Genomic DNA, 27,491 nt, shown 5'->3' on the forward strand with positions numbered 1-27,491 from the left:
CAGTGTGTATGTAGGCAAAGGGAAAATGAACCGTAACCAGAGAGGAGGATCCAATGTAGTACTGTCTGGCCAGTCAAAAGACCCCATAACTCTCTAGCGGTAGTATCTCAACGGGTGGCTGGTGCCCTGGGCAACCTACTACCTTATACCTTTATACTTCGTATCTATTCTTAAATACTTACAGTCCCTTTCTTCACTTTGCTCCAATATCTTCACAATTCTTTTTCTTTGGTTAACTATTACTGCCTGTAAATTTCTTCATGATAATTATATACTGTACCGGTACGTGCGTATCCTGGATACAGATGCTAATTTTTCGAACAGTATCTCTCAGAAATAGAAAACTGGAAATTCAAGTACAGTATATCAAATCCTGAGAAATGTTATCGTAACTTTTTGTGTAGTTACGATAACTTAAAATAATATTAACTTGTAGTTAGAAGAGATTTCAATTACATGTGATATTTTTGTGAATTCGAAAATATAAAACTCAAAGAGAAGTCTTATGAAATTAATTGGAAGTTGGAAAAAATAAATAATTATTTATATGAGACAAGAAAGACTAAACAAAAATGGTTCATTTGCTTTGGGGAGAAACATTAAACAACGTAGATTAAAGAAGAAGAATCCCAGCGAAGCATGGGTGACAGGCAGGAGAGTCCAACTTCGTAAACAAACTCCAAGATGAAGGAAATACTTCATAATTTTGAGAGGAATTATCTTTATTCAGACTATGATGCGAAAGTTTTGGAAAATATTGGCGATGGTAAGAAATAACGACACCCAAATCTTTATGAAACCTCGCAATGTAGTTTATGCTGAAGTGCGCATCTCGTATCGTCCGGTAACTTAATGTATCATGAACACTAAATTGTATTTAGCTTGCTTGTCACTGCAGTTATTGCACTTTTCAGTGAAGGACAATATACTGGTAGAAGATTGTAGAGCAATAATAGGCCTCCATTGCAAATTGCTGTAGCGTAGGTCAGTTTTTTTCCTTTAGGCCTGCCATAATCTTTAAATTTATGGAGCCTTTCTATATCAGTGGTCAGTTCCTCCCATTTGGATTAAAGATTGAGTGGGTGTATGTATGAAATCAGCCACCTGTATGTAATGTTATGGCTAACCTAGAATACGGCAGTGTAAGGGGGTCCCCCGGGGGCCGTTAACCCCCCCCCCCCCCCGGTTAGGTATATAGGTACGGACACGGCTTGTACGTTAGGTTAGGGGGGAAAGTTTAAGTTAGTTGATGTTCATTTTTAATCAACCAATGAGGAACTGGCCGTTGATATATAAAGGCTCCAAATTGACATCAACTTACCTAAATTTTCCCCCCCTAACCTAACCTACAAGATGTATCCTTACCTACTTGCCTAACAGCGAGGCTAACGCCCCCCCTACGACCCCCATTCCACTACCGTATTCTAAGTTAGCCGTAATCATAAATACAGGTGGCCGCTATCATACATCCACCCCAAATTTATAATGATTGGAGATAATTTGGTGGACGCTGGGTTTATGTATGATAGCAGCCACCTGTATAGGGCAGTGTTAGGTGGGTTCATTAGGTAAGTAGGTAAGGGCACGGCTTTAAGATTAGATGGGACTAGTTTAGGTTAAGTGGTATTCTGGCTTTGGTTTGTTTATGATACTTTAATCGCTAGTGAAACTGAAATTCGCTATAAGATATGGACGAGTGCTGGCTAGTTTGGTATTTTTCTCTTAAGTATAATGATGGCTGGACCATTATAACTTACGTAACAGTTGATTAAAATGTGAAGTCTGTCTCACTCAAAAGTCCATTGTTTACATCTGAGAGACTAATGGGTAAAACTCACCTTTTCTTCTATATGCATTATTTTCTAAGTTGGGAGAGACGTTTCCTCTACGGCAATGTTTACTTTTATTGAGCCCTTTATCTCACTTTCTTACACATACACTAGCAGTTTTAATTACACTTTATAGGCTGAGAGCTGTGACATCATTATAATGTAATGGTTTCATAACCGGGTTGTATGTATGATAGAAACCACCTGTACTGTATGTATTATTATGTCTAACTTAGAATACGGCAGCGTTTTGTACCCTTTTACAAATCTCAAGAGTTAAATATTCACATTTTGTGACCTGGGAGTGGGGTCCTCCAGCCAGGTGTTGTGACCTGGGAATTACTAGGTCGGTGGGTTTGTTAGGTTCTGTATCGTTTTACAAATCCCACAAGTTAAATAATCACGTTTTGTCCTTGTTTTGCACACCAAAAATCCCAGGTTCCCACCTGTGTTCTTCGGAAAGGATAGGGGGGAGGGTTGCATAACAATAGAGCTTCTTATTTGCATTGGAAATAAAGGTCAAAGTCATTGAAAGTACATCATTTACTGTTGCAAAATTTATTTTTTCTCTTAGAAATGTTGTCCCATATTCCATATTTTTCTATAAATTTACCGGTGTTCTTGTGTAGAGGTTTTGAAGAAAAATGGGAAGAAAATTCCCATTTTCTATGCATGCAGGTGGAACTAGCCACTGATATACCAAGGCTCTGCGGATGCACCCTTTACTATTCCTAGTACTGTACAGGACATATCCCTTTGATTTAGTGAATGGGATTGATCTTCTCTTTTCTTATGGTCGAGGTAACCTGCGTTTGACAATATACAAAGCTACTGAATGATTGATTTGGCCATTAGTACAATAATCCTAAGAAAGGAAATAAAGAGATCCTCCAGGTTATATTTAGTTGGTTGGGACAGGTGTAAACTCTTATTACCTGTAAAATCAATTTTCTTTACGGGAAAAATGTTTATCTTTGTCTGAAATACGATATGAAGCGAGCATTGCAAAATATGAATTAGGTTTACCTTGGTAGGAATGAAACCAGCAGAGAGGAAAACACAAGATTGAGACTTAATCTTAGGGTAAGTTAAGGATAAGGTTGTTAGGTAGGGAACTTTAGGTTAGATGGTGTTCTTGTGTTTGATTCCCTTTTAGAATATGGTTTTTCAGTCATAACTTTTGGAATTTTAAAAATTGTAAAATTTGAGAAAAAAAAATTTTCTCCCAATTATTTGCATCAAAACTGTTCAAAGTACCTACAAATACACCACAAACACTTCTTATTTTCTTCAATATGGCTACAGTAAATATTTACCATCCCAACCAGCTACAAAGGCTTCAATCTTCCTTGTATATTTAGAGTTGAAATAAACAATTTTGAAGACGACATTTGACATAAACCAATATTTTCCAAGTTATAAAGACATTTGAATCGCAAGATGTGGCTAATGAAAAACCATTTGTTCCGTAACCGAAATACAAACCACGCTATTTACAAAGGGTTATTACTTTTAGCGTAGCTGAAATGGCGAGCCATTAGAATTTAACGAGGGTGTATTACCCCCGCGCTAGTTAGCGGGGGGGTAGGGGAGTGGTAGCTAGCTACCCCTCCTCCCCCTCACACACAGGTGAATACTCACTTTCACTTTTGGCTCGGACTGTGACAGACGTCTCTGTCTTGGTCCTCGCTTGGCAGCCATTGTCTGTTTTGTCTTTACTTAATCGCTTACTTTTCTTTTACTCAATATATATGTAAACATGTTTTCATGTTTGTATATATATTTGAGTATAGAAATAAGTAAGTTTCCTTTTCAGATGTGTGTGTGTAGTGTACGATATCTACGTGGAGGCCTCGGCAGTTAGGCCACCACGGCCTAATTTTATGGGTTGCGATCGAGTTTGACTTCGGTCTTTCTCTCTCTCTCTCTCTTGAGGTCGTTCACCCTTTTACTATGTTTTACTACGCCCTTGTAGCTTCCTTCCCGTGTGGGTGGGGTTGCTACGCCGTACATTTTGTCTCAATTAGTTTATGAATCTAATTGTAGTTGTTAATTTTTCAGCTTGTATAACGATTCCTTTCGGGGTTTTCGTTTTTTTCCTTAGTGTTCATTCATTTTTAAATTACATAATTACATAGTTACATAATTATAATTGTTATAATTCTGTTTTGGTTACAGCTCTCCTTCCGCGAGTGTAAGTGGTTGTGAGGGCACGTGCCTGTTGTGTAATTCTTGTTCCTTTTCCTCGGGATTCCTCTTCGGAGCCTTCCCGGGGGAATGAATGTGTACTAATATTATTTGTTTTATTTTTTTACAGTTACCGATCTAGTTCGTTTCTGTAATATAGCAACGGTGTGAGCTGTCTGGTTGAGTCCTGGGGATTCGGCTGTTGCTGCCTCCCCCCTTGTATTGTCGTCAGGGGCGTGTCTCCTTCTACTGGTAGTACTCCCGTGTCGACGGACAGCTCTCCAGTTCATTTTAGAACAGTCAGGAGGCTTGCCTCCTTGGGCGGATAACTTTCCTTCCGAGGGAAGTTTTTTCCTGTCCAGGCTTGAGCTTTTCCTCTTTTGGGGGGTTCTTCTCTTGCCTTTTTTTCGTGCGACTATGCTCTTGGTGCTGAGCGGTCGCACCTGCAGTTTCGCTCAAGGGGCTGGGCAACTGCAGGAGCTCCTCTTCGGAGGATTGCCCCTTTTAGGTCACTGGCTGACCAGTCTCTTCCACGAAGTGTTTCTCTTTCGTTCGCGAGAGAGTACACTCATAGAGACTCCTCTTCGGAGGTTTCTTCTGTTGCTGTTGCTGTTGGCCTCCCTCGCCGTAAGGCCTCGTCGTAAGGGCCTCTCATCTCCCTATAAGGGTGCTTGAGGCGCCTTTTTGAATCTCCGTTTGCAGCCTACAACTTCTTTTTCTCGATCTTCCGTCTTGGTGCAGATGGACAGCAGTCTAATCTCGTCTTCCGACGGGCAACGGTCTTCCCGACGGACAACGGTCTTCCCGACGGACAGCGGTCTTCCGACGGACATCAGTCTTCCGGCGGACAACGATCCCTTCGGAGCAAAGGGTTGCCCCCACGGGGGTTCTTCCCTTGCGTGTCAGGGTTTCCCTGCGCGCCCTTCTGTTCGTCAGCGCTCTCCTGTTCGTCAGCGCTTTCAAGATGATCTTCCCTGCGGTTCCTGTTACGTGCCCTGTGCGCCCACGTTCGCCCTCGCGATCTAGAACTTCGGTTCAGGTCGGGGTCAAGGACTCTTCTTCTATGCGCAGGCTTCCACGCGTAGCCTTCTGCTCGTCAGCGATCTTCAGCTCGTCAGCGATCATCAGCTCGTCAGCGATCATCAGCTCGCCAGCGATCGTCAGCTCGTCAGCGATCATCAGCTCGCCAGCGATCTCCGGATCGCCCACGTGTCTTACAGCTGGCACGCCAACGTTCTCCAACACTTCTGAAGGAACATGGTTCACCAGCTGCTAGCTCAACTGCGGATGCTGATCGCCATCGCGCGACCCTCAACTGCGGATGCTGATCGCCATCGCGCGACCCTCAACTGCGGATGCTGATCGCCATCGCGCGACCCTCAACTGCGGATGCTGATCGCCATCGCGCGACCCTCAACTGCGGATGCTGATCGCCATCGCGCGACCCTCAACTGCGGATGCTGATCGCCATCGCGCGACCCTCAACTGCGGATGCTGATCGCCATCGCGCGACCCTCAACTGCGGATGCTGATCGCCATCGCGCGACCCTCAACTGCGGATGCTGATCGCCATCGCGCGACCCTCAACTGCGGATGCTGATCGCCATCGCGCGACCCTCAACTGCGGATGCTGATCGCCATCGCACAACCCTGAACGATTGCTCGCTGACGCATGCTGCTCCTCATCGCACCACCCTGAACGATCGCCCTCCTGCAGATGCTGATCACCATCGCACCCTTTCACGCGATCATTCACCTGCGCATGCTGCTCGCCATCGCACAACCCTGAACGATTGCCCGCTTACGCATGCTGCTCATCGCACAACCCTGAACGATCGCCCTCTTGCGGATGCTGATCACCATCGCACCCTTTCACGCGATCATTCACCTGCGCATGCTGCTCGCCATCGCACAACCCTGAACGATTGCCCGCTTACGCATGCTGCTCCTCATCGCACAACCCTGAACGCTCGCCCTCTTGCGGATGCTGATCACCATCGCACCCTTTCACGCGATCATTCACCTGCGCATGCTGCTCGCCATCGCACAACCCTGCACGATTGCCCGCTTACGCATGCTGCTCCTCATCGCACAACCCTGAACGCTCGCCCTCTTGCGGATGCTGATCACCATCGCACCCTATCACGCGATCATTCACCTACACATGCTGCTCGCCATCGCTTACCGCCAGCGATCTTCTTCACCTACGCGGCAGCACGATCCCTCGGCGCGCCCGAGCGATCGCTCGCCTGCGCGCCCGCGCGCCCGCGCGATCGCTCGCCTGCGCGATCGCTCGCCTGCGCGCCCGCGCGATCGCTCGCCTGCGCGCCCGCGCGATCTCGCGCCCGCGCGACCGCTCGCCTGCGCGCCCGCGCGACCACTCGCCTGTGCGCCCGCGCGACCATTCGCCTTTGCGCGACCGTTCGCCCTCGCGCGACCATAGTTCGCGGCGAATTCCACAGCCGGTGGTAGCAGCAGGGACGCGTGCTCCTAGGCGGCACTCGGGATCACCTCCATCCAAGCACAGGTTGGTAGTGCAGGACGAAGACAGGTCAGTACAGCATTCTTCCCACCTTCTTTTCAGGCAGGAACCGTCGCGTCCTCTCCAAAGGATCGCCCGATCCCTTTCACCTTAGTGAGGATTTCGGACTCTTGTGTCCTTGGAGCAGCAGACATGGTTTGATCCGCTGGCACGGGCGTTAATGAGGGTTATGAAACCAGCACTCACCGGCCAGGGTAACAAACCAGCGGCTGTCTCTCCTACGCTGAAGAGAAAGAGAGGAGTGGACTTCGTGGTGACTTCCCCCAGGGCGAAGTTGGTTCCCAAGAGGTCGGTCTCGAGGGTCCCCTCTCCTGCACGAGTACTCTCTCCTTCTCCCGCCCTGGAAAATTTTTGGCGGGGGGGCTTTCCGTTCAAGATTTCTCCATCGGACAAGGGATGACTGCTTACCTCTTCCTCTGGGAGCTTACCAGGTTCTTTCCCTCCTCGGTTACGGCCCGAGGTTTGGTTCAAGGAAGCTACAGGAAGATCAAGGGTACTTTCCTCCTCTCGAGCTCAGGCACCTTGGCCTTTCGTCGTTAAGTATCTACTTGCGGACAAGCTCGATGTTGTACCATCTGGACGCGCTGACTGAAGGCTTCCTTCGGGTGTCTCATCTGTGGAGGTCAACGACCTCATCTGTGGAGGTCAACGACCTCAGACACCCTTCCATCCTTGAGAAGAGTTTTGTCTTTGCCCAAGGACAGAGACTTAGACATCTGCTGTGCGGAGTAAATCGACTTCCGGTTTCACTCCTCCAAGGCGCTTTCTTCCAGACTCTGCAGGGCTCCAGCTCCCTTTTCTTTCAACCACGTCGGCCTAAGTTATCGGCTACGACAACTGGGACAAGGTGTCCAATTGCAGTTTCCTCCTGTCAGGAACAGATGGCACGGGAGACTCCCCCGGGGGGGCATAGTCCTAAAAGGAGTTCACGAACTCTAGGATTGCAGGTTTTTTCGCTGGGAGGATGCTTAAGGTTACTCATCCGAATGACAGCTTCCCGATGCCCATTCCCGCACAATCTCTGTGAGTAGCCAAGGATATCGCGCCTGCCGTCTCTGTCAGCGAATTCAGTGTCTCTGAACCTCTATGCCATAGCATCAGCAGAGTTGCCCGATTGGGCAGAATGATCCATACCTTAGGCGAAGGTCTTCCTTAGGATCATCGACGGCTTCACCCCCGGCCCCCTCAGTCGATCCTTTCTTGTAAGGAAGGATCTGAGAGGGGATGTCCATAGTCGACCTCTCAGCCCTGATCAAGTTTGTCGAACAAACTTCGGCCAGCGTAGACCAGCAGAATCGATCAGACTGGTAACGAAGCGACAGGACTCCTTTAACCCTGGATCGGAAGGACGGGTACTTTCAGTTTCCATTCCATCCATCTTCCAGGGTGCTCGTCGAATTCAGCCTAAACTGCAAGTATTCCTGCTTATGATGCAGTGTGGCTATCCCGCCGTGGCATAGCAGGTTTGTTTCCCCAGAGAACTCTCCCTGCCTTCCTCTTGGCCGCTCAGGTGCAGACTTCCGCCTCCTCTGCTGTTTGGAGGGCTGGTCAACTCCGGTAGGCTCGGGTTTCGACCTTCTTCAGCGCCGGGAAAAGCTTCCGAATGCTGACCATGAGTGTGGGCTCATGGTATTTTGCTTGGAGCCTTCTCTTCCTCTGCCTCAACATCTGGAGTATCTGGCCATGATATTGAGTCAACCGCCTTACCACGTTGGAAACCCCGCTTCTCGTCCGTCCAGCGAGGTTAAGCAACGTCGGTACTTGGATGGGTGACCACCTGGGGACGCCAGATTCTGTTACCACATCCTCCGAGCCTTCCTTTCGGTTGACTGTGGCAAGACTGAGGAGAGTCGCAGTACCTGTTCTCAGTCAAGCAGAGTTTTCAGCCCTACCTTGGAACGTTTCCTAGTTCTTCTTTCCTCATTGACCCGTTTATAGTCCGAACGGTCGCCTCAGGATAAGTTCCATGTGGGGCGATCCAAGTTCCGGTGGCTTCAGGCAATGTTTAACCGGACTCCCTGGCCCTATGGGACCAGCGGAACTATTAAACCTGCAATGGGTGTTGACCTATGGAGCCTCTTGATGGTAGTGGATATTCTCGTCCTTTCCCCACATTCTTGATGCGGTTCTCGGACTCGTCAAAGGAAAAGGGGGGGCATGTTCCGGTCCAGGCCTATGGTCAAGACCTGAAGGATACCTCTCCATCATTCAGGCAGGCTTAAGGGCCTTAGTCTGGCCCCTCTTCAGATCCTACCGCTCCTGCCAAGTCGCCCCGTTGCGTGTCGACTTCATGCTAACCAGCAGGGGACGCATTTTCACACCTTCACATCTTGCAGTAGAGATACCGGGATGATTGAGATTCTCTCAATTCCACCATCGGCTCTCTCATTCCAGGCAGGGGAATGTTTCTCTCAGACTATCCGAGCAGAGCCTCATAGAGAGAGTGTACCTAGGGGTCTTTGACCTTGGGTAACCAGCAAGTGCTGGTCTGGGGGACCTGATCGCGACAGCTTGGAACCTCAAGCTTCCGCTAGTTTTCCCCCCAGTCTCAGACCCCGAGACTCTGGCAAGATGCATTCCGGTGATGGTGGGACAACTTCGACGCCTGCGTCTTCCCTCCTTTTTGTCTGCGGACAATGGGTCTCAACAAAACCAGGTTGTCTGTCAACCTTTCAATGGGAGAGCTCCACTGGGACTATGCGCAGAACGGTTTCTGGACCCTCTGCTTCCCCTGACGGAACTCCCGGGAGAGCTTCTTCCACGGCGCAGACTACTCAAGCAACCACACTGCGACATCTCTCCCGAACCGGGGCGTCGCTTCGGCTTCATGCCTGGAGACACTACGCTTCCTCCTCTAGAAGAGACAACCCGCTACAGTCGCGGTACGGAGGTCGCGTCATCTGCGATAGTCATCCACAGGGGTCTCCCAGGCAAAGTGAAGAGTCTAAGGTGGTTGGTGCCGTGGGAGATATACCTCTTCCCGTGAGGCCTCTTCTCCAGCAATAACGGTCTTATTGCCTTTCGGCGGGAGGAAACTCCTTTCCGCTCTTGGCAATGAAGCCTGTCGCTCAGCCTTTCCCTGACCTTCAGGCTTAAAGGAATAACTTTTTCCTGCCCGCTGGATCTATCCTCGCTCATGCGAAGCTACGATCGTCCCTGCCCTAGTCGGAGGAAGACCTCCAACTTGGAGCATGGCTCGGACTTTTAGTCCTTTAAGAGATCTTCTCAAGACCCTTTTACGACAGGCCTCGGATTGTATTCCGCCTTGGGTCTTCTGCTCACTCTGGCCACGGCCAGTGTGTAAGCAATCTTCTTGGTCTCTTACTACTCCCCCCCTTTCTAAGGAAGAGGGGAAGGCAACATTCAGGCTCGCTCCTGAGTTGTTGGCTAGACTCAGAATCTGAGGGTCCCGACCCTTCGGTCCGATTCATTCAAGATTTTGAGTCTCCATTCTGTGTCTGATGTCCCAAGACCTTCTCTTTCTTGCCAGTACAGGAATCGAGAGGTTAGCGCTGGGAACAGCTGCAGTTTGGCCTCAGTTGCAGCCGATTTGGGAACACAAGGAGGACATGGGGGGAGAGTCACCAGTATACCTCTTCAGCCCGGACTCAAGGACATTCATCTCGACCTGTCTTCAGACCCTCCCCCGTCACGTCGCCCTACAGCACGATGTTGGATACATCGCAACGTCCCTCGCCTTCGAGTAATACTACTCTGTGACGCAGGTGCTACAAGCTGGAGTCTGGAAGCGTCTGATGACCTTCGCAGCCCGCTTCCTGCAGGGCGTGACCCACAGGAGTCTCGATACGTTTTCTATCGCTCTGTGGTGGCTACACAACAGCTGGTCTAACCTCAGGCTCCTTTTTGGACAGGTAGCAGAAGGTTGAGGGCATTGTTATCAGGTTTTAGTCTGCATGAACGAAAGAAGTATGTCTGGCCCTTACTTCTTTCTTCATCATCCCCTCTACGGGGAAGCAGCATCCTGGTCTCTGCATAGCTGACCTCGAACCTCTGCAGGTAAACCATGCTTCCTTGTGTTCCGAGTATTGAGTCAATACTGTCGCGTCCCCCATACCCTGACGAGGTGGTATTGGGAACGTCCTAACCCAGAGTTCCTTCTGGAACTCCAGGTCAACTGCCTAGGACGGGTCACACTTCTTCCTTCACACACAAGCTTACGTAGGCCACATGGTTCCTTGCGGTGCAAGGAACTTGTGAGGTGCAGGGACTCCTTTTCTCGAGTGCGACTCACTCGGATTCTGAGTCCCCGGGTAAAGCCAAAGCCAGTATGGCTGGGGACTTTCCACCCTTCCTAAGGGATAAGTCACCCTTTGTAAATAGCGTGGTTTGTATTTCGGTTACGGAACAAATGACAAATTCGAAGATAATTTGTATTTTTCCTAACCATACAAACCTTAGCTATTTACACATATTTGCCCGCCAGCCCTGTCCCCCAAGACAAGTCCTACCTCTAAGTGAAAGTGAGTATTCACCTGTGTGTGAGGGGGAGGAGGGGTAGCTAGCTACCACTCCCCTACCCCCCCGCTAACTAGCGCGGGGGTAATACACCCTCGTTAAATTCTAATGGCTCGCCATTTCAGCTACGCTAAAAGTAATAACCCTTTGTAAATAGCTAAGGTTTGTATGGTTAGGAAAAATACAAATTATCTTCGAATTTGTCATATTTCAAAAAGGAAATAAATAGCAAGATGCAGCTTAAGCTAATGTAAAAATCCTGATATTACCTATCTAGGGGTTCAATTAAGCTTTCTCCTGCAATGCCCCCCCTATGACTCTATGTCCATACCTTTCTAAGGTAGACCATATCCCTGTGTTGGCATCCTTTCTGAAACATGGTTTGTTCCTTTAAAAATACAAACCGTTTTACTTTAATATCAGTATAATTTTAGCATAAAGTCAGACCTCGCTTTTCACAGTGATTTTGTAACAGAGACAGGTGCGAAAAGTGAGAATCTGTAAATACCTGCTGCCCTAGGGTGTAGGCTGGGTTAACTTCTAACCAACCAACACTGACCATTGCCTATGCACTGTCGATTAACTCAGCAAGTAACCCACTGTACTCCCTAATATTGTTTTTACTTGGGTTTTTTTTATAGTAGAAATATTGTATTACGGTATGAACACATTTCAGTAAGTGTAAAGTACATGTATACTCATGTACTAAGTACTGTACATAGTAAGACTACTGTACATTACACATACGGTAACACTAAACATTGGGACACTTATAACAACGAAACACTATTGTTCTTATCTAATATAACATTTCCTGATACTGTAGTGTATATTGCTGTAATATATTTACAGTAATATCACTACAGTACAGCTTGATTAGTTAAGGTAACAGTCGTAAGTTTTCTCTGTTTTCGGTAGGTTGACTCGTGCCTTTCAAACTCACCGTATACATAGCCTATGTCTACATTACAGTACTATAGTAAAATACGGTTTTTAAATACTTAACTTAGCCGGTGAATATATAATAGTTGCAACTCTGCGGCTCGACAGAAAACACACTCAAAAAACTCGCGAGCGATCGCTATGAAGGTTGCGGGTGTGCCCACCAGCGCCAACTGTCGGCCAGATACCACTCTTGCATGTAAACAAAACCTTCAATTCTTCTCTGTCGACGTTGAAGACAAGACGTATCAATACTCGCTGTAGAACCTGGAGTTTTCTCAACATATTTGGTGAAGTACTTCATTTTGGTTTGAGCTTTCGCAGTGCAGGTGTTTTATCTTCATCTTAAATCTTGAACTCGTTTTTGGATAGATTTAATTTTTGATGACAAGAGAGAGAGTATGGACTTTCTTTGACTTTTAAATGGCCGACCCTTCCCTTAGACGGAAGTGTGTTTTAGGCTTTTAGCAATTATCTTATCACGTTATAAATTAATTATAGATTTTCCTCTATATATTTTATATCTCAACCGCCTTTATTAGGCCTCTTCGATTAGCTTTCCATTTATAATAAACATCAAAATAAATTTTAATGATTTGTTTATATGCGACCTTTCCTGAGAGTAGGCGGTCCTAACTTGGAAACCGAAGTTAAACAACGTTGAGCCCTTTTCAATCGTAAATAACTTTTACAGAGCTAATGATTTAAAACTTATTAAATGAAATATTTTTAGTAAATATTTTATGATAGTTTTCTTTTTTTCTTTGAATAGTCTTCGTACTGTTTCAAAGATGAACTAACGTTTAGTTTATTTATGCTACGCAGTTTGCGCTCTATCGTTACGATAGAGAGAGAGAGTATCACGGTTTCACTTTGCAGAAAGAGTAAATCGATTCTGACGTTTTGTTCTTTTTTCTTTCAAAGCTTAAATGTTTTAAAGACTATTTTAAAGGAACTTTTAATTGAAAAACCTTTCAGTTTTTTCCTTTGGTCAAATACTGTAACCTGTTTATTGACGAAAGGTAAGTGGGCTCTTCTCTTCGGTGCGAATCGAGAGAGAGAGAGAGATAGAGACGGAGAGAGAACGTTCCGATCTTTATCTCGTCCCAAGCGAGTAACGTTGTTCTCGAGTTACTCTCGTCCCTAGTCTCTGTACGGGGAGAAAGGATAAAACGTTTTTAGTTTTTATTCTCGTCCCAAGGCACTTTACGGTGAGAGATTGAAAACGTAGTTTTGAATGAACTAGTGTTTAGTCTCTTCCCCAGCCACTGATTTTTTTATCTTAAAATATGTTTACTGTTTTTTGCTGGTATTAATGTTCTTACATTATACGACTGACTTCGCAATTATAACCTTTTGGTAGAGGGTAGAATTGCGTGCTTCAGGTAGAAATCAGTTTTATTCATACCTAATGTGAATTGTTAAAAAATTCGATTTCAGTGAATTAAGTGCAAAACAGAAAATCGTAGTGATAAAGTGATATTGCGCAAAGTGTTATCAGTGTTGCGACCGAGGGTTCGTCTGTTCGTGCCTGTCGTTCGCCTAGTTCGGGACCTCTTGCAAGCTCCCAAGCCCAGGGGAGAAGTAATGTCGTACGACTTATGGGTTCGAGAGGCCTTGATCAGCGAACAGACGTTCCCTCTATGGTATCAGGTGTATCTTACCAAGATCACCCCTACCATAAGGCGAGAGAGACGATTTTCTCCTCGTCATCCGAAGGCTTTTCGCATAAGAAACCGTGGAACAAGGTTTCGAGGCCCTTTAAGCGAAAGTCAGTCCTTTCAGGACAGGTCCAGCGTCCTGGTTTTAACCATTAGGACAGTTCTGACCCTATGCAGTCATCGGAAGACTGCTCGCCGCCTAAACAAAAGCGTAACACAGACTCCGAGAGTCTTTTTGTAGGCAAGGTTTTGCAGTCACAGACGTTACCCTCGTCTCTTACCACAACCATTCCCGTTGATCCTGAATGGGTTGTACGGCAAGATATGCAGAATAAGCTTGCCTCCCTTATGGAAGACTATTCTGCCGATAGTCCGTTGAGCCTAGCCGTTTATCTCATCGAGATCCTGGCCTTCAGCCACCCTAACGTTCCTTTGTGCGTCCTGTTGACGTTGGCGTAGCCAAATCACGTCAGTCAGGTTGTTTAGAACCACACTCGATGCGGTCTCGTGTGGATTTTCAGCCACATTTGGACGTTAGGCCACTTGCTGATGCTCCTGTTGACGTTCAGGACGTTCGCCAACAATCGGAGTTGACTTGTTTAGACGCTGAGCGTCAACCTCCACATTCTAGAGTTGTTTTGACTGCTCAGACTAGGCGGTCAAAGCAGTCTCGAGTGGACGCTGTGCGTCCTCACGCACCGGTTGTTGTTGACAGTTCACAGACTGTCAAGCAGTTACATGACGTTGCGTCCTGGTCCGCTACTAATGCACCAGTGTGTGTGCTCAGACTAGGCGGTCAAAGCAGTCTCGAGTGGACGCTGTGCGTCCTCACGCACCTGTTGTTGTTGACAGTTCACAGACTGTCAAGTAGTTACATGACGTTGCGTCCTGGTCCGCTACTAATGCACCAGTGTGTCTGGACTCTGCTTGTAAAGCATTGCCACCACGGTAGGTCTCTCCCTTGCTTGAGACTCGGCTATTGTCGGACAAGGTTCCTTCAGATGAGGAAGTTGCTGTTCCCCCTCCTACTGATATTCCCTTGAGGACTCTGTCAGACGGAGAGGAGCCTAAAGCTGCTTAGCCCTCTATGGACTTTAAATAAATCATGCTGATTTTTAAGGATCTTTGTCCGGATCTTTTTGTATCTGCTGCTCCTCGTTCGCCTAAACGTCAGAGCTTACACTAGGCCTAGCTACTTCAAAGCCGTTGTTTTATAAGCTAGTGCTCTCTCGCTCTTCTAAGAGAGCTTTACGTTTACTAGGCGACTGGTTTATCACCAGGAGGAGTTTGGGGGAGACAGCCTTTGCTTTCCCTACTTTTAAGCTGGCTTATAGAGCGAGAGTCTGATATGACACGAGAGAAGTTCTCGGCTTGGGAGTTCCTGCCTCTGCCCAGATAGACTTCTCAAACCTCATAGGCTCTCCCCAGCGCTCAATGTGTGCATTGTCAAGACAAACTTCACGATGAAGTCTACCAGGCTGTCTTGACAGCATTTATGGAAGGCGACTGGATGGTCTCTCTCGACCTTCAGGAGGCATACTTCCACATTCCTATACACCCGGATTCCCAACCGTTTCTGAGGTTTGTTTACAGGAATGTGGGGTACCAGTTTCGAGCCCTGTGCTTTGGCCTTAGTCCTGCGCCTCTCGTGTTTACGAGGCTCATGAGGAATGTGGCAAAATCCCTCCATCTATCGGGGATCCGAGCTTCCCTGTACTTGGACGACTGGCTTCTCAGAGCATCGTCCAGTCTTCGCTGTCTGCAGGATCTACATTGGACGTTGAGTCTGGCCAGGGAGTTGGGACTTTTGGTCAACCTAAAAGTCCCAACTGATCCCATCCCAGATTATTCTATATTTGGGGATGGAGATTCGCAGTCAAGCCCTGCTCGAAGTCCAACTAATGCTGAAAAGAAAACGTTTATTCAGTCAGGAGTTGGAACAGTCTCGTAGGGACTCTCTCATCCCTGGAGCAGTTTGTCTCACTAGGGAGACTACCCCTTCTGCCTCTCCGGTTCCATCTAGCCTCTCACTGGAACTAGGACAAGACATTAGAGACGGTATCATTCCCAGTCTCCGAACCAGTAAAGGCATGCCTGAAATGGTGAGACAGCAATATCAGTCTGAGAGAGGGACTATCCCTAGCAGTCAAGAACCCAAACCACGTGTTGTCCACAGACGCGTCGGGTTTGGGTTGGGGTGCGACCCTGGACGGTCGGGAATGCTCGGGTCTGTGGACCTCAAGTCAGAAGAGCATGCACATCAACGGCAAGGAGCTATTAGCAGTCCACTTGGCCTTGATGATATTAGAAAGCTTCTTCGAAACTAAGTGGTAGAGGTCAACTCAGACAACACCACAACTTTGGTGTACATCTCCAAGCAAGGAGGCACACACTCCTTCACGCTGCTCGAGATCGCAAGGGACCTTCTCTTATGGTCAAGAAATCGAGGCATCTCCCTGTTGACGAGATTCATCCAGGGGGACTTGAACGTCTTGGCAGACTGTCTCAGTCGGAGGGGTCAGGTGATACCCACGGAATGGACCCTCCACAAGGACGTGGGCAAGAGTCTTTGGGCTACTTGGGGTCAACCCACCATAGACCTCTTTGCCTCCTCGTTGACCAAAAGGTTACCAATCTTTTGCTCTCCAGTCCTAGATACAGAAGCAATCTACATAGACGCGTTTCTACTGGATTGGTCTTTTATGGACTTATATGCATTCCCACCATTCAAGATAGTCAACAAGGTACTGCAGAAGTTCGCCTCTCACGAAGGGACAAGGTTTACGTTGGTTGCTACCCTCTGGCCCGCGAGAGAGTGGTTCACCGAGGTACTTCAATGGCTGGTAGACTTTCCAAGAAGTCTTCCTCTAAGGGTAGATCTGTTACGTCAGCCCCACGTAAAGAATGTCCATCAAAGCCTCCCCGCTCTTCGTCTGACTTCCTTCAGACTATCGAAAGACTCTCAAGAGCTAGAGGCTTTTCGAAGGAGGCAGTCAGTGCGACTGCAAGAGCTAGGAGAGCTTCTACCATTAGAGTATACCAGTCGAAGTGGGAAGTCTTTCGAGACTGGTGCAAGTCAGCATCTGTGTCCTCGTCCAGTACCTCTGTAGCCCAAATCGCAGATTTTCTTTTACATCTGAGAAAGGTTCGCTCCCTTTCAGCTCCCACGATTAAGGGCTACAGGAGCATGTTGGCTTCGGTCTTTCGACATAGAGGCTTAGATCTTTCCAACAATAAAGATCTCCAAGATCTCCTTAAGTCTTTCGAGACCTCTAAGGAACGTCGTTTGGCAACTCCTGGATGGAACTTAGACGTGGTCCTAAGGTTCCTCATGTCAGACAGGTTTGAGCCATTACATTCAGCCTCCCTGAAGGATCTCACCCTCAAGACACTTTTCCTAGTGTGCTTGGCTTCGGCTAAAAGGGTCAGTGAACTTCATGCCTTCAGTAAGAACATCGGCTTTTCTACAGAAAAAAGCCACTTGTTCACTTCAACTTGGTTTCCTGGCCAAAAATGAACTGCCTTCTCGTCCTTGGCTTAAATCTTTTGATATTCCTTGCTTATCAGATATCGTAGGCAACGAACTGGAAAGAGTATTATGTCCTGTTAGAGCTCTTAAGTTCGATTTAGCCCGTACTAAGTCATTACGAGGTAAATCTGAGGCATTATGGTGCTCAGTTAAGAAACCTTCATTGCCCATGTCAAAGAATGCTTTGTCATATTTTATCAGATTTTTTTAATACGAGAAGCTCATTCTCACTTAAATGAGTAAGACCGATGTTTGCTTAAGGTTAAGACGCACGAAGTTAGAGATATAGCAACCTCCGTGGCCTTCAAGCAAAATAAATCTCTGCAAAGTATTATGGACGCGACTTTTTGGAGAAGCAAGTCAATGTTCGCGTCATTTTACTTAATAGATGTCCAGACTCTTTACGAGGACTGCTACACACTGGGTCCATTCGTAGCAGCGAGTGCAGTAGTGGGTGAGGGTTCTACCACTACACTTCCCTAATTCCAATATCCTTTTAATCTGTCTCTTGAAATGTTTTTAATATTGTTTTATGGGTTGTTCGGAAGGCTAAGAAGCCTTTCGCATCCTGGTTGATTTGGCGGGTGGTCAAAGTCATTTCTTGAGAGCGCCCAGATTAGGGGTTTGATGAGGTCCTGTTGTATGGGTTGCAGCCCTTGATACTTCAGCTCCTGGGAGTCTTTCAGCATCCTAAGAGGATCGCTGGGCTCCGTGAGGAAGACAGACTTACAAGGCAGAGTAATCGTCTAAGTCAACTTCCTTACCAGGTACCTATATATTTTGGTTTTGTTATATTGATAACTGTCAAAATGAAAAAACTCTTAGCTTATACGCTGTAAACTTAATTAACTCTGGTCTCTACCCACTGCCTTGGGTGTGAATCAGCTATTATATATTCACCGGCTAAGTTAAATATTTAAAAATGATATTTTAATTATAAAATAAATTTTTGAATATACTTACCCGGTGAATATATAAATTAAAGACTCTCCCTTCCTCCCCAATAGAGACGCAGCGGGACGAGAAGAATTGAAGGTTTTGTTTACATGCAAGAGTGGTATCTGGCCGACAGTTCGCGCTGGTGGGCACACCCGCAACCTTCATAGCGATCGCTCGCAAGTTTTTTGAGTGTGTTTTCTGTCGAGCCGCAGAGTTGCAGCTATTATATATTCACCGGGTAAGTATATTCAAAAATTTATTTTATAATTAAAATATCATATTTCGTATACAGTATTGTACATTAGTTAATGTAACCATAACACTACAGTATTACACAAGGAATATTCAAATATAATAGAAATTAAAAGAAAAGGTATCTGTACAATGCCACTAACTGTTTATGTAGGAAGTTATGCAGTAAGTCTGAAGCATGATGCAACTATTTGACCTGTCAACTGTTTGGCACATGGGTTAGCGTAATGTATATACAGTGATACCTCGGTAGTCGAACGACTCTATACTCGAACAATTCGGAGTTCGACCAAAATTTTCGAGAAATTTTTGCTGCGGTGCTCGACCAAAAATTCGGTACTCGACCAGCCGAACACGTGACGACCGCATGGGCTTTGTGATGATCGCGCCATCTCGGCCACTCTCGCTTGTTCGGGAAGCATCAGTTCTCTCGAGAGCGTCACTCAGACAACGCGCGATCAGCATTCGTTGTGATTTAGTGATTTTCAGTGCTTTTAATTGCTTTTTTAGCTTTCATAATGAGTCCCAAGAAAGTAATGAGTGTTAAGGGGAAGGAGAAGAGGAAAACAGTGCGAACAACGATCGAGTTGAAGAAGGAAATTATAGCGAAATATGAGAATGGTGTACGAGTGTCCGATTTAGCGGTAGAATACGGAATGGCGAAGTCGACCATTTCTACGTTTTTAAAGCATAAAGAAATGATTAAGAAGGCGAATGTTGCAACGGGAGTTACGGCGGTAACTAAGCAAAGGCCACAAGTGATTGAGGAGATGGAAAAGTTGCTTTTAATATTTATTAAAGAAAAACAGTTGGCCGGGGAAAGTGTTAGTGAAGCGTTCATTTGTGAAAAAGCGTTGCATATCTATGAAGAATTAGTGAAGAAAAGTCCGAGTACCAGTGAAAGTGATTCATTTACATTTAAAGCGAGCAGGGGTTGGTTTGAAAAGTTTCGTAATAGAACAGGTATTCATCGTGTTACTAGGCATGGGGAGGCAGCTAGTTCGGATCAAATTGCAGCCGATAAATACGTGGGGGAATTCGATCGGTACATAAATGAACAAAATTTGATCGCACAACAAGTCTTTAATTGTGATGAGACTGGGTTATTTTGGAAGAAAATGCCAGCCAATACGTACATTACCAAGGACGAGACGAAGATGCCAGGTCACAAGCCAATGAAAGATAGGCTAACATTGTTGCTGTGTGCAAATGCAAGTGGCGATTGCAAGATCAAACCCTTGTTAGTGTACCACTCGGACAACCCCCGGGTGTTCAAACGAAATAATATTTGTAAAAGTGCACTACCAGTTATGTGGCGCTCGAACACTAAATCTTGGGTCACAAGACAATTCTTTACTGAGTGGATAAACGAAGTGTTTGCCCCCCAGGTTAAGGCTTACCTCATTGAAAAGAGCTTGCCAATGAAATGTCTTCTGGTTATGGACAATGCTCCTGCACATCCTCCAGGTCTCGAGGATGACTTGAAAGAAGAATACAGCTTTATCAAAATCAAATTCTTGCCCCCCAATACTACTCCCATACTCCAGCCCATGGACCAACAGGTCATTTCAAACTTCAAAAAACTCTATACCAAGGCCCTTTTCAGAAAGTGTTTTGAAGTGACCAGTGACACGAAGTTGACCCTAAAGGAATTCTGGAAGGAACACTTCAGCATCCTCAACTCTGTTAACATGATTGACCAAGCTTGGCGAGGTGTGACCTATAGGACATTGAACTCTGCCTGGCGTAAGCTGTGGCCATCATGTGTCACAGAGAGGGAGTTTGAAGGTTTCCAACCAGAGGCGGGTCCAAGCACTGCTACCCCTGTAATTTCTGATGACACTGATGTCGTTGAGGAAATTGTTGTCATGGGCAGGAGTTTGGGGCTTGAGGTCGACAAGGATGATATTGATGAGCTTGTAGAAAGCCATTCTACCGAGTTGACTGTGGAGGAATTGTTGCACCTGCAACAACAACAGCAGCAGGATCTGATTGTGGAGCAGGAATCTTCAGAAGAGGATGAGGTAAGGGAGGATGTTCCAAGTTCTCTCATCAATGAAATTTGTTCCAAGTGGGCAGATGTGCAGGCTTTTGCTGAAAAATACCACCCAGAAATTGCAGTAGCAAACCGGGCAGTGCATATGTTTAATGATAGTGTCATGTATCATTTTCGAAGAATACTGCAGAGGAGGAAGAAACAATTAACAATAGACCAGTTTTTCACAAAAGAAAAGAAAGCTGCTACATCAAAGCCTGTTTCTCCTCCAAAGAAGAGACAAAGAAGAGAAGAAACCCCTGAAATAGATCTGCCCACCCTTTCATTGGAGAGAGAAACAACTCCTGAAGGAGAACTACCCCGCCACATCATGGAAGGGGACTCTCCTTCCAAGCAGTAACCTCCCCCTTCCATCCTCTCCACATCCATCCCTGTATGCCATCGAACCGCTGCTCAAAGGTATGTTCACTACAGTACAGAAAATGGTTTAAAATTGTTTTATTTTAGTACAGTAAATGGTTTAAAATTGTTTTATAGGATTTTCTGACCAATTTCATACACATTTAGATAATTATTGTTGTTTAGGTACACGTTTTATTAATATTTTGGGCCTGTTCGAGTGCTTGGGAACGGAATAGAATATATACCATTATTTCTTATGGGGAAAAAAAATTCGGTACTCGAACAAATCGGAGGTCGAACACGGATCTCGAACGGATTATGGTCGAGTACCGAGGTATCACTGTATCACATTTTATACTAAATGCTTAAGAATGAATTTTTGTATGGGTGAGGGAGGGTCTTACTTTAGAAGCAGAATACTGTCCTCAACTGGGAGAAAGTCCCATTTCATTCAAGAATTATTCAATGGCCTTAGATATCTGTTCTACAGTACAGTGAGTGGCTTGCAAAATTTGACTTAGATTTTTGGACTGAAGAAAAAAAAAAATAGAGTTATATGAAATCAAAGGTTTTGTGATAAATTTACAGTTAATGTTAAGAAGTCTTTGTTTGGGTTCCCTTCGATATAGCCTAATGGTAATGTGAAATATGTTTTGACATTGTGGAATAATAGTACAGTACAGTAGTTTCTTTAAGTTTCTTGCTTAGTCAACAATAGACTGAATTGTATAGTGTTGTAAATCTTTATGGACCTGGAATTGGTAGAGATGCATGCTTAGTAATTTTCAACTTTCATTGTAGCATAGCTTAAAGTGTTGTTTTGACAATGGAATAAGTTTTTTTTACTGATGGTCTTTGTTTTCCAGATAAAGGAGGATGGCTAAACATAGCAAAACTTGTTGCATCTGGAAGCTATGTTGCTGCATTAAAAGAAAAGGAATGTCAAGAAGCCTTGGGCATCAAAAAAAAGATACGCTGTAGTGATGTGTCAATTGCAGATCATTATAAACAACTTATTTGTGGTTATTTAAATGAATCTGAACAACACAGAGAGCATATTGTTTTATGCATTGGTGTGTGTTGTCTTCAGTTGTTCACTCAGAACAACTTTACTGGGCCTCTAATTGGTCCTGAACCAGAAACACTTTTACCAGGTTTAGTACCAGAAGGTCTTAACTGTGAGAGTGTGAAAGAAACAGCATTAGAATCCTTAGTGGGTGATGCAGAGGGTGTTTACAATTTACTCAGCTGTCCAGAGTATTTAGTGTTGGCTCGTCTTATTTTAATAGACTTGAAAACTGCTTTGTCTACATGCTTAACTGTCGAATGGTGGAGTTTCCGTTGTGCTCTTATTCATCAGCGAATTGTAGATGAGAAATCACCACATTTATATGAAATAATCCTGCAGTCTCTAAATCAGGTAGAAAATGATTCTCAGTTAGTTAGCACCACTATCTCAAGAGACTTGACTGCTCTGTATCATCTTGAGGCAGGTCATTTACATCTTGAATTCTATGATGTAGGAAGAGCTGGTGATCATTTTCAAAAGGCATGCGATGCCTTGCAAGTCAAATTAAGCTTAGATGGAGCCCTTGGGAAGAGGACTAAATGGCAGCAGGAGGATAGGGCACAGTTAGTTGTAAAAGTTTCTTACAATGATCAGTCCATAATGAACAGTGAACTCCCTGGCTATAACCTCCTTCCTACGGATCTTCCAAAAGACATCATGCTCAACGATGATACACGTCTCCCAAGATTCAAGTTCAAAGATGAAGATGAAGGCATCATTCCAGATTTGAGGCCAATTGAACAAGCCCTCATCCTGGCTGTTATTACTCACAGACGACGATCATCGGCAGCCGATTTACAACTTGACGAGGAAACTAAGGCCTACTTGGCAGCTCTTCTTCAGTATCCTAAGAACTGGTGCTTTCAGCATTCAGCACTTTTGTTACGTTCACGGATAGAAGCTCTTGAATCTAGGGCAGTGCAGCGCTCACTAAGCCAAGTTGAGGAGTTGATTGCTGCAGTAAATAGAGAAGAACCATCTAGATATGAAAGGTTAAAATTGCTGGGTACATCTCTTGTATTGCCTCATTGGGAATTACAGCAAGAACTTGCGAAGATATTGATGCGTCTTGGTTGTGTTAAATCTGCTTTGGAAGTTTTTGAGAGACTTCATTTATGGGATGATGTAATTACCTGTTACAATGAACTACAAATGCGGCAGCGTTCAGCAGAAATTGTTAGAATGCAAATGGAAAAGAAAGAAACTCCAAAGTTGTGGTGTTTGTTGGGTGATGCAACAGATGATATAGAGTGTTATAAGAAAGCATGGGAATTGTCAAATCACAAGAGTGGAAAATCTCAGAGGTGTCTCGGTAATTATTATTACGTTCGAAAAGATTATAGAAATGCAATTTTGCATTATGAAATGAGCCTTGAAATTAATCGTTTACAGTTCCCTGTGTGGCAAAGATTAGCTTATTGTGCCTTACAAACTGAAGATTGGGAGAAATGTGCCCAAGCTTATAGACGGTGTAGTGTACTGGAACCTGACAGCTTTGAAGTTTGGAACAATATGAGTCAGGCTTATCTGAAGTTAGATCAGAAACATCGGGCATGGAAATCTTTGCAGGAAGCTTTACGTTGTAAAATGGATTCCTGGAGGCTTTGGGACAATTTTATGCTTGTGAGTACATCACTAGGGTACATGTCTCAAGCTCTAAATGCATATAATCGCATTCTTACAATGAAGGAACGTCACGTTGATACTCAAATATTAGGTCGTATTGTCAAAGCTATTGTTGATGGTGATACTGATCCAGAGGGAAGGGAGGTGCAAGGACTTTACAAGAAGTGCTCTGAGCTTTTAGGTCGATTGACAAGTGAAGTCCCAACCCATCCAGAATTATGGTATCTCTATGGTCTGTTAACGCAAGCTAACCAAGCACCTAATCCAGAGACACGGGTCTTGGCCATGCAGCAATTCAAAAAATCTTTAGCTGCGTCAACCCAGAAACCAGGCTGGGAAAAAGATACCCTCACTGCCGTAGCATCCCTTCACCGTGCCTCATACTTATTAGATGCAACTTTAGAAGCAGTTGAAGGAGTTAACCCTAAAGTAGCTGTTCCTAGTTTGAGTGCTACAAGAATGTCTGTGCAAGCAGCCATTACTGCCACACGCCGTGGACAAGTTCAAGTGAACACAGGAGAATTAGTCGAACAAGTACAAGAACCTTTAGAAAATGTTGAACACAAATTGGCTTTACTGATGGAAATGTTAGAAAAACTTAAAGTGGGAATGTAAAGTACTGTACTGTACATGTAAAGTGATTGTCCTGTAAAGTGTTATGAATGTGTATACTGTAATGAATTTGCTGTATAATTAAGTGCAACTTTTGTAATTGTGAGAAGATGCAGTCAATTGCCTTATTGGAACTGCTGCTCTGACACTTCAAAAGGCAGACCAACTATAAGTTTACATAAGAAAGCACAAATAGCATCCCTTTCCCCTCATGCCATGATTAGTTAATGCTTTGCATTGATATAAGCCCATTAGCATTTGTAAGCCTTATCTCTAGTAGCAGCATTCCTCAGAGATTCTCATCTTTCTGATTATACATCTGCAGTAGGTCCCTCGGTGCACCCCTTCAAGTAGAACTGGTCATTTTCTTTATGCCTGTTGTTTGAACAACACGGGCAAATCTCACCCAAGAATTTTGCACTGAACTCGTTCCTAAATTCTTTTAAATGCTTCATTTATCAAATAATTTTTTCAAGTTTTATGTAAGATTTCTTCTTATTTCTTCTCTTTTAGGCATTTTGTATGACATGGTTTTGTTTTGCTGACCTAGGATTCCCCTTTAAGTACATGTGCTGTACCTGTTTTTTGCATGAATGTAAGTATACTTTTTATCATAAAGTAAATATGATTGAGCTGATCTAGTTGAGTTATTAATAAGATATTTTATCTTTTATTTTTCTTATATTATTGCAATTGCTAGGTGAAAATCAATTTTACTTGATTTGTAAGGACGTGTTTGGTGTTTTGCTGATTCGTTATTAAATTATTATATTATTACTTCAGTTTTATTGTTTAACAAGGCTTAGCCTTCTCACTTACAAGTTTGTCATATACAAGTACTGAAGTTTTTAACATACAGTAGTACATACTGTGCTGGGTTTTTTCTACAATAGGATTTCTCTTATTATATAAGCCAAACTCTGACCCAGATTAGTTTCTTAAATAACTTTTATTTAGCTTTGCATATTTTACCTTTTGTATGCAGTGATGTAACTATGCTCAGGATAATATGTATTATCAATACACTTGACAACCACTATGGAAGGGTTTTGTTTTTTTCATCAACATTTTGATGCTCTTCCAATCACTTGTATGTGGCATCGTCTACTATGTGTTTAGCAGAGTTAATGGCATCGAGTAATATTTCAAAAGCATCAAAATTCAGAGAGCCGTTTGTATTCCAAGCTTCACAACTGTATTGTTAGCTTGTTTGAGTATCTTCCAGACAAGCCGATGTGCTGTCTACCTATTAGCAACAGTGCCTTTTAATTGGCAAAATATACTTTACTTTAAAAGCTCTTTACTACTCTTGTAATATAATATTTGGTTCAGGAGGGTAAATAGGTTAATTTGGTGAAGTTTTTTACATTGTGCTTTTCTTTATCTTACAAACTCACCCTTTAGCAATTCCTGGTAACTTCTGAAGGATAAGATTAGCTATTCCTTCAACAGATTACACCGCACAAAGGGTATTGGCAAAATCTCTTTGATAATTGAAACCATATCATATAGCATGCTCTGCCCCTTTTACAGGCTTCCATTCCTAAGAGCTGTTTTCTGAATGGTTGCTTACAGAACCTCAGGAAGTCACTTTGAGGTTCTATTTTGTAATACTTGAATACTCAAGTAAGGGGAAACAGTATTTCTTGGAGCTCATATTACTAAGTCAGTAGCTACACACTTATCTTACCTTTTTTGAGTGTTTTATAACACTTTTTACAGTCTAGCTAGCTTTTGCTAGCAACATGATTATTGGGTCATTTTTATGTGACTTCTGACCATAAAGTCCTAGGTATTTGAGCTTATGAAAATCTCTCCTATATAATGAAGACCAAGTGTCTGGCTATACAGTATACATAAATATATTTCTTTCCGGTCATGCTCTCCCTGTCCCTCCATTAGAGGGAAGAGGAAATAGTCATATCCTGGTAAGGGGTGTGTTTGTGGGCAGAAGTATTTGAATATTTAACAGTCTTTTTTGATGGGTTGCATACACTAATTGTGTATAAAGAATAACACTTCTTCCTGCCTCTTTTGATTGCACCTGGTTGACACTATGCAGATAATGACCATTCTACTAGCAGGGGTATTGAGTGCCATAGAAGCTTGCTTTGGAAATTGGAATTTCTATTACAGAATAGGCCGGCATAAAGAAATGAGCTTGTAGGCAAAAAAAAAAAAATATTTTTAATTTAAAAGTCTAGATGTTCCTACACAAATACAAATTGCCTCAAAATTTTTCATATTTTTCTACTGTAGTATAACGATATTGTCCAAACAAATTTTTCAATGATAATTTCATGTACAGTAGCTTTCTGTTCTGTATTTGCTTATTCTTTATTTTTGTTTTGTGGTTTATTTATGATTGTTTTATTTTTTTGTGCAATATAACTGCAGTTAGAAGTGGTGCTATATTTCCAAGTGTTTTATCCATCGCCAGTTACATACCCAATTACTTTAGTCTTTTTGTGATCAGCCCACCTTGGGGAGATAGCTCTCTCTCTATGTATTTTACTTATTTATATGTTCATGTTGCCACGAGGCTGATTGAAGACGTTGGAATATGTAATTACTTCAACTTTGGTATATGTTGTCAGTTATTTTAAATAAACTGAACTACAATCATCATACTAGATATTTTGGATAGATGAATAGGGTTTTATTTTTTGTTATACTATTGTTATGATTCATATTTTTCTGTAATGATAAGACCAAGTTATAGCAACTTAATATACTTAACTTAAATTTTGTTATAATTTCTTAATTTTAAGTGCTTTTCCTGTAAATAGACTGTCATATGAGCATAAATGCCATGGCTTTGTTCATTATTTTTTATAAGATTGTTTTATTTTCATCTTAAAACATGTAAAGATTGTATAAGTGGAAAGGGGAAGCTTTTGAAAGATACAAAAAGACACAACTTCATCGTGTGACATATGAGAAATGATGTAATATAAAGAGATAAGAAGTACAAGAGGAAGGCCAAGGTTTGGGTGGATGGATGGTGTGAAGAAAGCTCTGGGTGATAGGAGGATAGATGTGAGAGAGGCAAGAGAGCGTGCTAGAAATAGGAATGAATGGCGAGCGATTGTGACGCAGTTCCGGTAGGCCCTGCTGCTTCCTCCGGTGCCTTAGATGACCGCGGAGGTAGCAGCAGTAGGGGACTCAGCAGTATGAAGCTTCATCTGTGGTGGAAATGTGGGAGGTTGGGCTGTGGCACCCTAGCAGTACCAGCTGAACTCGGCTGAGTCCCTGGTTAGGCTGGAGGAACGTAGAGAGTAGAGGTCCCCTTTTTTGTTTTTGTTTCTTGTTGATGTCGGCTACCCCCCAAAATTGGGGGAAGTGCCTTTGGTATATGTATATGTATAAAGAGATGTAGGCTAGGTTGAAAGTAACAGGAAATGAATACTGTATTGTTTATAGAACACA

General features: G+C 44.0%; 1 protein-coding gene across 1 annotated transcript; it reads left to right on the forward strand.

Moving 5' to 3' along the window:
• Nucleotides 1-627: 627 nt before the first annotated feature.
• LOC137619617 (tetratricopeptide repeat protein 27) lies at nucleotides 628-27,019 on the forward strand. Its single transcript, XM_068349807.1, has 2 exons — nucleotides 628-766; nucleotides 21,622-27,019. The coding sequence occupies exons 1-2, from the start codon at nucleotides 685-687 to the stop codon at nucleotides 24,063-24,065; spliced, it is 2,526 nt and encodes an 841-aa protein (XP_068205908.1). The 5' UTR covers nucleotides 628-684; the 3' UTR covers nucleotides 24,066-27,019.
• Nucleotides 27,020-27,491: the final 472 nt, after the last annotated feature.

This window comes from Palaemon carinicauda, chromosome 26 (genome assembly GCF_036898095.1).
Source record: "Palaemon carinicauda isolate YSFRI2023 chromosome 26, ASM3689809v2, whole genome shotgun sequence".
NCBI classification, from domain to species: domain Eukaryota; kingdom Metazoa; phylum Arthropoda; class Malacostraca; order Decapoda; family Palaemonidae; genus Palaemon; species Palaemon carinicauda.